Here is a 12,305-nt window from a genome sequence, read left to right as displayed (position 1 = left end):
AAATGGCCTGCTGCCCTTTACAAGATGTGAACATATAATGAAGAATGGACCTATAGAAATGATCCAAAATTATTAGGAGAACATTTTTTACATTAATGTCCATTATAGGTTAAGAATGTTTTTCCCTCTCCTGAAAAATTACCAATTCAGTTTTGCTCTTATGTTGTAGATTTTGTAAAAAGCACATTATAAAACCAGGACTTTTTGTTGGTCCTGTAGTTTAGCTGTGTTTTTTCTGCTTTTACTACAAACTTAGGACATTCTTGTCTTGAAATTCTAAAAACAAGCACACACAGGCTAATCCAGATACAGTGGTATTAAAACAGTAGCCAAAATCTCATGAAGTCTTAGCCATGAGATTGAGCCAGTGCGGTAGGCATCAATCGATCATGCACTTTCATTCCCTTTCCAGACGCTGCGAGCGCATCAGCTGCACCAACTTCGTAGAGTGCCAGAACACTCCGGTGAGGATCACCTACTACCAGCTCAGCTTCCAGACCAACATCATCATCCCTGCTCAAATCTTTCGCATAGGCCCCTCCCCCGCTTACTCTGGAGACAACATCATCGTCAGCATCATCAGGGGCAACGAGGAGGGCTACTTCAGCACAAGAAAACTGAACTCTTACACCGGCGCCATCTACCTGCACAGGCAGGTCCAGCAGCCCCGGGACTTCCTTGTCGACGTGGAGATGAAGCTCTGGAGGCAGGGCACCTTCACCACTTTCCTGGCCAGGATTTATGTCTTCATCACACCTAACATCCTGTAGCACCCCCACCTGAACTCATAGTTGGCTTAAGCTCTTTACAATCACACTTTAAAACTGCACCACTTAATCGTAAATTAAATTGTATTTATTATTAAGCGTGTTAAGCCTCAAGGCACTGCTGACTGATCTGATGTAGATCAGTGGTGTCACTGCAATCTTAGAAGGCCACAGCACTGCAGAGTTTACAGTTTTCCCCGATTTAAGGAGTAAAAAGTCAAATGTACACAGTTTTCCCTTTGCTCCAAGTGCAGAGTCATCCAAGACATATATGGTAATTATTAGCGTTGCACAGTCTAAATCACACACTTACTTCATTATTGTTTTTAGCTATGCAACAAACTGTCAGTACAGTTTGAGACAAGTGCGTGACGATCAGGGTTATCATAGTTTTTAATTTCTCTCACACTGCCCCTCATAGACATTACATACCAACATACATGCTGCTTAGCACCTTAGTAAACATCTGGGATAACATATCAAAGGCCAAGCAACACCTTAGCAACCACCTGGAATACCATATCAATGGCATGGTAACACCTTAGCAACCAGCTGGGATACTACAGCAAAGGTCTAGCAATACCTTAACAACTACCTGGGATAACTTAACAACCACCCAGGATAACATAGCAATGGGCTAGCAACACCTTAGCAACCACCTGGGATACTATAGCAATGGCCCAACAACACCTTAACAAACCCCTGAATACCATAGCAACAACCCAGCAAAACCCTAGCAAACACCTGGGATTCTGTAGTAATGTCCTACGCAACACCTTATCAACCACTAGGGATATCACAGCATAGCCTGGCAACACCTTAGCAACTACCTTGGATTTCATAGCAACTGCCTAGAAACACCTTAGCGACCACCTGGGATACTATAGCAATGGCCTAGCAACACCTTAACAAACCCTTGAATACCATATCAACAACCCTGCAAAACGCTAGCAAACACCTGGGATTCCGTAGTAATGTCCTCCGCAACACCTTATCAACCACCTGGGATATCACAGCAATAGCCTGGCAAAACCTTATTCCATAGCAACTGCCTAGAAACACCTAGCAACCACCTGGGATATCATAGCAATGGCCTAGCAACACCTTAGCAACCCTCTGGGATTTCATAGCAACTGCCTAACAACACCTTAGTAACCACCTCGGATATCATAGCAATGGCCTAGCAACACCTTAGCAACCATCTGGGATTTCATAGCAACTGTTTAACAACACCTTAGCAACCACCTGGGATATCATAGCAACTGCCTAACAACACCTTAGCAACCACCTAGGATATCATAGCAATGGCGTAGGAACACCTTAGCAACCACCTGGGATTTCACAGAAATAACAAGCCAGACTGACTTTCCCCTTTTTGATTAGCTTTTTTATTGGTTTTTAATTTTAATTTAGTTTTAGTTGGTTTTAAGGCAGAATTAATAGTTTTATTTTTAATTAATAATTTTGTTTTTACTTTTTAAAAAGAAACAAGTTTAAGTTCAGTTTTAAATACTATTTTGTTTTTATTCTTGTTGCAGTGGACATTGCAGTGTTTTTGTTTTGTTTTTTATAAACTGCCCATTTTATTTGATTGCAGTCAATGAGTACATTTTTCACTACTAGTTTTCATAAACAATAATAACCCTGGTGATGACTGAAGTATGGAGTTTGCATGATTCTTACTGGTAGAGTATTGGCCTTTATAATTAGCTACATTAGCCTCGTAGCTCCATTGCAAAACTAAAGAAGCTTAAGACACCTAACATTTCTTGGCTGATCGACTGTGTTTAGGGTAAAGGGGAAATTAAATTTGATACATAACTGTCACTTTAATATTCTTGATTGAGCTCATCAGCTTTTTACCAAACTCTCGACTTGAATTAGGTGTGTGTGTGAGAACACTAAATTATGCTTTGGCCTTCCAGGATCTCTGTGTTACACCCCTCATATAGATACACTGCAAGGAACTGTTTTGTCCTGCATTATCACTATCAGTTTAATATCAGTAATATTTTTCTAGTCTCCTTAAATTCCACAAAACTGGAAGTTTATACCATCGACGCACTGTCTACCACCAATGAAATCACAAGTTATGAATAGTCACTCAATGTGCTTAAGCATAAGCAGCATATAAAATAGACTTAATTTTTGCGAGAAATGAAATCAAAGCATTGAATCACATTTTCTCATTTAATGGAGCAAGTTTGGAGTCAGTACTGAGCTCTGCTTACACTGGTGCCATGACCTGGATCAATAGCCTTGGGTATCCACCCGAGTGGCCTCTAAGGAGAAAGGCGAGGCCGAAGGAAGATGAGTCTAATGGAGAAACGCTGGCACAAAGGCTAGTAAAACATAAAACGCACACTCTGAGATAACTGATAACCCTAAATCATGTTCTGCTCTTCTGCATTTACACTGAAAAAGAGCTGCACTGAATTTACACTGATTCTTATGTGTGCATGTTTTCCACATTAATCAAAGATACTACATCAACACAGTTATTTCCCAAAGTTAGTGAACTGAAAGACAAAGACGGAATGCGAAAATGATGCACACATTTGAATCTAGTAAATATTTTGGTTGTATTGCAGCAGGTTCTCGCTATGCTGTTTCAGCTTATATACTGAATATCTCAAGAGCTTTAAACCGCAAGACTTTTAGGTGCTCATTATATCCTCCTTTTGTCCCATCTAAAAGCCTTACTGAACAAAGCCTCAAGATAATTACCAGCAATTTTGCAAACACTGCTCTTTGCCATTTAATGTATACGATAATTTCCTCTCTGTTTTCAGACAATGTTGACTGGATGTATAAAGTTTTAAGCAGTTGCAGTACATTTTTATCGTGCTGCCTTTTATATTAAAACACAAATAAACATTTTAAAATAATGCAGTTTGTGTTAATGTCATGAATGTGAACCATACACTACTGTGCAGAAGTCAGAGACCACACTTTTTTATTTAGTTTCCAGTCAAATGTTTGGTACAATTCATTTTCCAGCATTAAGAAAAAAGCAGAAAATATATATTTAACAGAAAATTACACAGAAGCCTCATCATCTGAACATAATATAAACCTGTTAAGTGTGTCCACTCTTGGATTTTATTACAGCTTCCATTCTTTTTAGGACACTTGCTTTCAGTTTCTGCGAAGAAGTCTGCAGGAATCATTTTCCACACCTCCAAAGTTCAGTGTAAGAAGTTGGTTGCATTTTCTGCTTCTCACCATTCAAGTAATCCCAAACACATTCAGTGATGTTGAGGTCTGGACTCTGAGGTTTGTCAGTTCATTGCCCAGCTTCTTTGTTTGATGTGTCTGTCTCCTTTTCTCAGTGAGGCTTCTTGACAGCTATACATCCTTTCAGATCCATAGCGCTGAGTTGTCTTCTCACAGTCGAAGGTTGGACAGAAACACCTGTGGATTTTTTCAGATCTGAAGCAGCTTGATTTTCTCGTCTCTCTCGAAAATGAAAGCTTTAAGTGTTGTTTATCTGATGGGGACAGTTTTGCTGGACTACCAGGTCTTACTGGTCATATTTTCTCTGTATCTTTTGATAATGTTTTCATCTCTAGTTTTGGAAACTCCTATTTTACACTTCTTTTCCTTCTACTATTGCCTTCCTTATGCAAGTGGATTATGTTATATCTAATCTCCTCAAATTAATAACTTATACTTAATGACTCTTGCTTAATGGACATTAAATAAATAAAGGTTGGTCTCTGACTTTTGAACAGTACTGTACGCTTGCACGTGCATCAGAGCTTTGTGGTCCTTGTTGTTTCTGTGTTTGGCAGAATTCACACGTGCCTCTGCCTCTCCAAATAGAGACTTTCCATCTTCATGTCCATATCGGAAAGGGTGTGAATTATTCCTTGACAACAGTAATAAATACACTTGCACATTTAAACACAGCCGCTTGCCAGTTGCCTGCGATGACTGATTAGGCAGATTGACGAAGGACAGCAGGAGACTTAAGGCCTGCACTTCTACATTCTGCTTAAATTTGATATTCAACCTGACCTCACATTGCTGGTTAATAATTAATATAGTAGTATGATGAGCATGTAACATGAACCTCATAACCAGTGATTATATATGAAGGGAATTCCTGAATGAAGTGCCTGAAGTGGTGGGCGAAGGTAATAAGAAGATTTAGCCTGTGAGGGACGGAATGCGACAGCCTTTTCCTGTTAATCCTTCATAGACTTCCTGTCATTACTTCACCGTCTCATAAACCCTTGGGGGGAATCAAATTAGGCATATTATTTCTGCTAGATTTAATACTATATTATTATAATGTAGGTAAATTGTGTTGGAAACAATTATTTGCTTTCACTCACTGGCCACCTTGTTCTTCCACTAACTGGCCACTTTATTAGAAACACCTACTTTGTACTTCCACTAACTGGCCACTTTATTAGAAACACCCACCTAGTGCTTCCACTCACTGACCACTTTATTAGAAACACTCACCTTGTGCTTCTGCTCACTGTCCACATTATTAGAAACACCTACTTTGTGCTTCCAAATACTGGCCACTTTGTTAGAAACACCTCTAACAACTATTACTAGTAATTAATCCACTAGTAGGCATTGTGGGCAGCAGTTGACCAGTGGAGGACAGAGCTTGAAATACAGCATTGGTAAAAACTCCAGTGAACACTCTTCACTTAGTGTGGAAATACTATGCAAAATGAAACCAATTCAATTGATTGTGCTAAAATACAAGCCAGACTGGGTAGCTTTTGTGAACTATGATAAGAAAGGGCCTTGACTGACAGTTTGCAAATGCACAAGGAAATGTTATTTACTTGATACATACAGATTTAAATTCAGGAATAATGTTTTAAAATGGGGCATCACCAGTGTTTCCTAATTCACTGACTAGGCCTATTCCTCGCTCAGAAAGGCTTACTGGTGAGTAGAAATCTTAATGAGATTATCTCAGTGAGAGATAAGAGGTAAGATTTTAGCTTGTAGTCTACATCAGACAGTCTGTGTACTTCCATAGGTACGCTGTTTAGAAAAATATACTGTGCAGGTATGTTTTTCATTCAGTGAAAAACAGACCATTTATTGTTAAAACTGTGTTAGAACATCAGCAGAGCTTTATTTTACTGCAAAGAAGATTTTTTTTTTAACCTTAAAATCTAATTCTGCTGTGGAGCCTCCACAAGAGCCGCATAAGACTGGAGCCGTATGTTGCCGACCCCTGTCCTAGTGTATATGTACCGCTACACTACTGCCTCCCTCTTTGTGCTACATGGGGCCACATAAGTATGACGCATTTCCGAGTGGTGAGTTGAAGTTGGTGAGGGCATGTTAAAAAACAGTGTGTGGGCCTGATAAACACTCACTTCTCTTTGATAGTTCAGGTGGTCATTCTCTCAGGGTAAACTACACTAACAGGCATTTTTCCGGCTTGCTACATGCTAAGACGTGCTCACGGCTGTAAATGAATATGATATGAAAGCATATCATCACCACACGAAACTAAACTGAATTACATACCTCAGCACCTCTTCTGCTCTACAAAGTCAGAGTCAAAGAAAGTAACCCTTACAACTTAGTTTCATATTCTTAACCACAAACGTTTCCTCTGAGACAGTAGCTGTGCCTTTCAGAACTGGCCTCAAAGCAGGAATTTGCCCAAGAGGAGTGTGGAAGAAGGTAAAGATGGCTGTGAAAGAGGCTCCATAGATGTCTACCTGCTCAGGTCTACAAAGCTTACCTGTGGACTCCAGAGCAGTGTGTTTTATTGCAGTCAGTCTAGTTGATTTATCGAGCCACAAGGCCTCAGACTGACATGTTTAGTAAGGAATTTGATCAGACTTTGCCTTCTGAATTGAAATCATACACTGGACTAAATCACAAACAGATGTCAGAGCTTAAAGGGGCAATCCACCAATTTTTCAAAATTCAAAAGACATTCAGAGTGGGTTGATGTGAAAAGGTGCAATGTGCACAAGTGAACCCGCTCTGATTTCTTTACGACAGTGGCGATAGAAACCAGGGGTAATAAAACCTATTTTAATTACTATCCAAAGCCACCAGTGAACATACACGTGTCTTCTGAGTTTTTATATATAATGTTGACGGTGATAAAATAGGTAAGTCTGAAAAAATAAACAACCACTTAGCCTTATAACACCTGGCATGTACATCCATCATTAATGTAAAATATATTTTAGGCCAAAATCTAATCTGGAAACTACCATAAAGCAATGTAGTAGACATCAGGCAGTGAATTCATGACTAGTTAGTGCTGTAACTTTTAGATGCATTAAACTCTTCATATGTCTGGTTCCCATCACCACCACTGTGAAGAAATCTAAGTTTCTCTAAAATGAACCACTTCACATCAAATCTCAACAGTTTCATTATGCAGAAATTTGGAAACGTTAGTGTAATTCGCTTTATGCAGTTCAAACATTTTCTCTTTTGGAGATGCATTTAAAAGTTGTGAAAGTCGTTAAAATGCTCATCACCAGTGATAAAACTGTCTGCTTGCTTTGCTCTCTTTCGTTTCTCTCCTCACACACAGATCTCAGGTTCGCTGCCAACGCTGATTCAACATGTTCAATAAGCCAAAGCACCACTGACGAGAGCCAACTGGAGTAAACAGTGTGAGACACACCGCACAAACTGTGACTATACAGTGATAATAGGTTCAGCATTCAAGGTCAGCCATGGGCATATTTCAATAATGTCACTGGTAGGAGCTATTAGAGGCCTTAAACTCTTCAGATGTCTGGTTCCTATCACCCAACTGTGAACAATTCTGACTTTCTCTAGAATAGTGTATTTCACATTAAACCACTCTGAATGACTTTGTTTACATCTTAACCATTTAATTATGCAGAAAAATAAGTAGGATCCCTCTTTAACTGTTTACTTTCTCATGCTGAGCACCACACTGCTCCCTACTGGCTGGGAGGGCTGACCTGCCGTTCTTGAAAATGACTGATTTTAATGCATCCATGTTCTCAACACACTGTCACATAGTCTGAGCAGAAGAGCAAATGTAGAATTGCATAGTAATGTTTTTCTCAAACAATAGTACTTCTTACACTAAAAACAGAGACTCCCTTATAAAGTTGCAGCCATGCCCTCATTGCTAGTCGGGCAACAAACGAGCAGCACTTGAAATCTGCAAAACGTTTTGAGGTGAAAGTCATATTTCAGAAAGCGAATTTTGCAAGATGCAACAGGTAGGCCTTTCATGGCTGTCTGCATACCATGGTGACCGCAGTCTAACTATTACTTTCTTCTTTCCCCCATTTCTCCCCCCAGGGCTCCGCACGAACATCCTGTGTAGTCTTTCCAAAAAATCTCAACTTCTGTGGGATGCATAGGTTTGTTTGTGTTTACCCCTAAAGCGACGTCTTAAAGAGGATCTCGCTTAAAGCTTAAAGGAGAAAAAAAAACATCTGCTCGAAGCAAATCATTCCGCTTGTTTCTTGATAGTAAAGAAGATAATAGAGGAAAAGTGCGGGAGAATGATTCATTACAGTGCATTACAAAATTATGTCAGCACTCTTGTTAAAGTTTCCCATGTTATCTGTGTTTTAGCCATGAAGTGATGACTTGAGTGCATTGTTGTTTATCTCAGGGAATCAGTGATGGAGAGAGATGCAGTCAACATCTGCACTGAATCATCAGAACAAGGAGAACAAATGAAAAGTCAGATAAGAAAGATTAAAAACTGTCTCTAAATGAGAGTGAGTACCCAAGATGACACAATAAAGAGCGGAGAAGAGTAGCGGTGGCCAATCTTATCTACAAAGGCCTGGTAAGGGTCCATGTTTTTTTTAATCCCAACAAAGCAAAAGCACATGTCAGATAACGGGTCAGTTGTTTGGAGACCAACTGTTTAAACCAATGGAACCAGAAAATGAGGGCTGAACTTCAAATTATCAGGCAGCTGATTCCACAGTGTAACACAGACTTAACTTGAAGACACTGAGATTCACCCAACTCATGTTCTGTTATATATTTAGCTCTGCATCTCAATTTTGGTTGGACAACATAGAAATTACTCAATTTCGCCACAAGCTGGGGCTCTTTCCATCACACAGGCAGACCAGGCACATTCTCTTCGGCTTACACTTACAGATGGATGTGACATCGCAACCTCCTGACTTTGGGGTGAATGCTTAGATGGCTGCACCATTCAGGAGCTCCTGATGTTCCTCAGATTTCTATGTCCATACATGTTTAATGTGCTGAAAAAATAACTGTGTTTTAACTTTAAACAGCAGCACAGTAACGCAGTGCAACCATTTATACATTCACTCCAACATCAGAAGATCAGGAATCTGCACCCTGGTGATGCCCCAGCCCTCCATAAGTGGGAGACGCAGAACTAAAAATGACTAAACTAAGAAGCTGGAGTTGGGTGAACTCTAGAGCTGCGTTCACTCTCGTGAACTCTCAAGCTGCGTTCACTCATGAAAAATTGTGTAATCAGTTACGTTATAACTTTTACTTGAGCTTTAATTTTTTACAGTGTGCTTAATTGGAATAAAAACCTGCAGCCACACTGGCCCTCTGTGGACAAGGCTGGACATAGCCAAAGTTGTCCCTCTTCACTGTTAAATTTACAGTTTAATTATTGTGAACACATTATGATAAATGGACTAATAGAAATGCTCCAGAATTACTTGGAATAAAACCTTTGTTTAAAACTGACACTTTATAGTAAGAAAAAAGCACAAATAATGACCTGTTTCCTAACAGTGGTGAGCCCACATTAAGTTATACTATTAAACTTCAGATCTTGCTGGTATTTTACTTTGTCTTCCCCATCAGTCAGTTTTAAACCTGTCAGCTTCATAACATATTTATATTCATCAGATAGAACAGCTTTGCTGCCCTTTCATTTTTAATTTATATGTTAGAGCTGCTTATTAGTGACCTCTAAGGTGTTCATGACCTAATTAATAAGATTAACTAAATTTAAACCATTGATTAACCCGATATAAGGGTAGCCTTATCGCAAATTGGTACTGGCATATTTTCCCGTCTTTTGTAAAGTTACCATTTAGGAAATATGACATATTGTTCTAACAGTAATAGTACATTAACATCTAATACACTCTCAGAAATAAAGGTATTAAACTGTCACTGGGCAGTTCCCCTCTTGTCACTGGGCTGGTACCCTCAAGGGTACATCTCAGTACCTTTAGTCAGGGAACATAATTGTACCATAATCCACTGAAATTATAATTTCTAAATTGTATTGTCTCCACACACCCCGTCTCGTCTCCAGGATTTTTATTGTACTGTTCTGTTCTAAAACATTAGGTTATGAAAAGATAAAAATATGTACTTATGTGCACAGTTGAACCTTAAAGCCACCTTTGAGGGGACATTTACATTGTTTGTACCTTGAAGAACGAAAAATGTACCTGTACAGAACCTTTATTTCTGTACAGGTACATTCAGTTTGGCCATTTTATGGCCCCCTAAAACAGAATGGAAACTAGAGGTGGACAATTTGACAATATTTTATTGTTATTGTAATAACTTTTGTCATTATAATAACATATCTTTGTGTGTATATCATAGATATTGTGCATACTTAAGGAACACTGACCGACGGCATGTTTCACAAAAATAATTAGACCTGTTGTATTGGCTTTAGTGCTATACAGTATGACACAATGTTGAATACAAATAATTGTACGAGTTTTCGATGGCTGTTTTTAAATGTAGCACTGCTAGTGCATTGTGTCTGTGTCAGATTACAGTGAACTACATTGTGTATCTTGAAAATGTCTTTTAAATATTGTGATATGATATTTTTGCTATATTGCCCACCCCAAATAGAAACAGCTCTACATCAGATCCATGTCAGATGAATTTTTATTGGTTTAGCTTACTCAGTTGATGGGTTTGTACTTTAAATATATATATATATATATATATATATATATATATATATATATATATATATATATATATAATATATATTTAAAGTACAAACCCATTCATGTAGAACTGTATATATATATATATATATATATATATATATATATATATATGAAATATTATGTGTATTTAAAATATATACCATATTTAAGGGTGTTCTATGTAGACAATGTGCTAACTTATTTATTTTCACTTAGAAAATCAATAAAACATGTAATTAGTCTCGGTGTTAAACATTTGACATACAAACTGAATTGTATAGTTCACTGCGTATATATTCTGTCCGCACTGTATGCTGTTTGCTCTGTCTGACAGCAGGTGGCGCTGCACTTATGCACCACATCCAGTCAATTTGCCGGTCCTTCTGATTCCTTCCTTACTTGTGTCAGAAAGTACAATTGGTCACCTTCACATTTAAACTGACCACAGTTTCAGAAGTATGAATAGGCTGTGATATTGAGAGTACAATTTGAAGCATGCAGTATTTTCTTAGAAGTAACTGCTGTTTGTTTTAACACCATTTAGTTAAAGCACTAGTTAAGTAACATGACTCTGGTTGTTGAACTCTGCATTACTCTCCATCAGACATTGTCTTTATCTGAAACTCCATCACCATCATAATTAAAGCAGAACAAATACGTAGCATACATACTGTAACATACAGTCATGTGCAAAAGTGTGAACACTTGCAGTCAAATGGCGTTCTGTTGACTATGTGAAAATGAGTTAATACAGTCACTACCGGAAACAGGCTTATATATGGCATTGTTCACCAGCTTTTGGTGCACAATTTCTATTTGCTTTAGGAGTTTAACATACTGGAAAAAAATTTGCACAGGCGATATTTTATACTTTTTTCCACAATTTGTTAAACTCAGCAATAAACAGTAATTGTGCATTAAAATATGCAGAAGTGTTCTCTGTAGAGAATGTGTTCGCTTATTTTCACTCACCAAAGGCACCTAAACTTTTGCTTATGAATGTAGGCTAGTATAGTCTGCCAAAACATGTACGTATATGTATTTAGGTCTTTGTGGGGGCCAAATGTCCTGAAGACGATAAAACCATAAATCATAAACATGTTGTTATTGCGAAGTTTAAAGATTATATTTTGGTATCTGAGGTTAAAGGGGAATTCAATCACTGAGATGTCATTCAGAGTGGATTGGTGTGAAATGGTTCATTGTAGAGAGTCTTACATTCTCAGATATCTTTATAGTGGTGGTGATAGGAACCAGGGGTTGGAAAATTCTGTCTTCTGAGTTTTTATGAATAATAATGGTAAAATAGAGGTAAATCTAAAAAAGTATGTTTTTTAAGGACTATTTTCCTGTAAGGGTTCTATATAGCACTAAAAGGGGTTCTTTTACAGTTACAGACTTGATATCGTAACAATAGAAGAACCTTTTTGGTGCTAAATACAACACTTTTCAGAGACTGTGTTTTGTATGATTCTATATAGAAACTTTTTGAAAAAGGGTTCTATATAGCACCAAAAAAGGGTTCTTCTATTATTACAGACTTTGCATCATAGCAATAGAAGAATCCTTTTGGTTCTAAAAGAACCATCTACAGCACATTTTCCAGCAATCTGAAAAAGTCTTT

At 38.1% G+C, this 12,305-nt stretch overlaps 1 protein-coding gene across 1 annotated transcript in view; it reads left to right on the top strand.

Moving 5' to 3' along the window:
• LOC118822717 (fibulin-2-like) overlaps positions 1-1,907 on the top strand; it is a 57,982-nt gene extending 56,075 nt beyond the window's left edge. Inside the window, exon 17 of the mRNA XM_036591957.1 lies at positions 413-1,907. Within this exon, the coding sequence (XP_036447850.1) occupies positions 413-770 (358 nt within the window). The 3' untranslated portion in view covers positions 771-1,907. The remainder of the gene's footprint in view (positions 1-412) is intronic.
• The last annotated feature ends 10,398 nt before the right edge of the window (positions 1,908-12,305 follow it).

The sequence above is a fragment of the Colossoma macropomum genome, unplaced genomic scaffold (assembly GCF_904425465.1).
Source record: "Colossoma macropomum unplaced genomic scaffold, Colossoma_macropomum, whole genome shotgun sequence".
Taxonomy (NCBI): Eukaryota; Metazoa; Chordata; class Actinopteri; order Characiformes; family Serrasalmidae; genus Colossoma; species Colossoma macropomum.
Note: the sequence above shows the minus strand (reverse complement) of the source record. Positions and strands in the feature narration are given on the sequence as shown.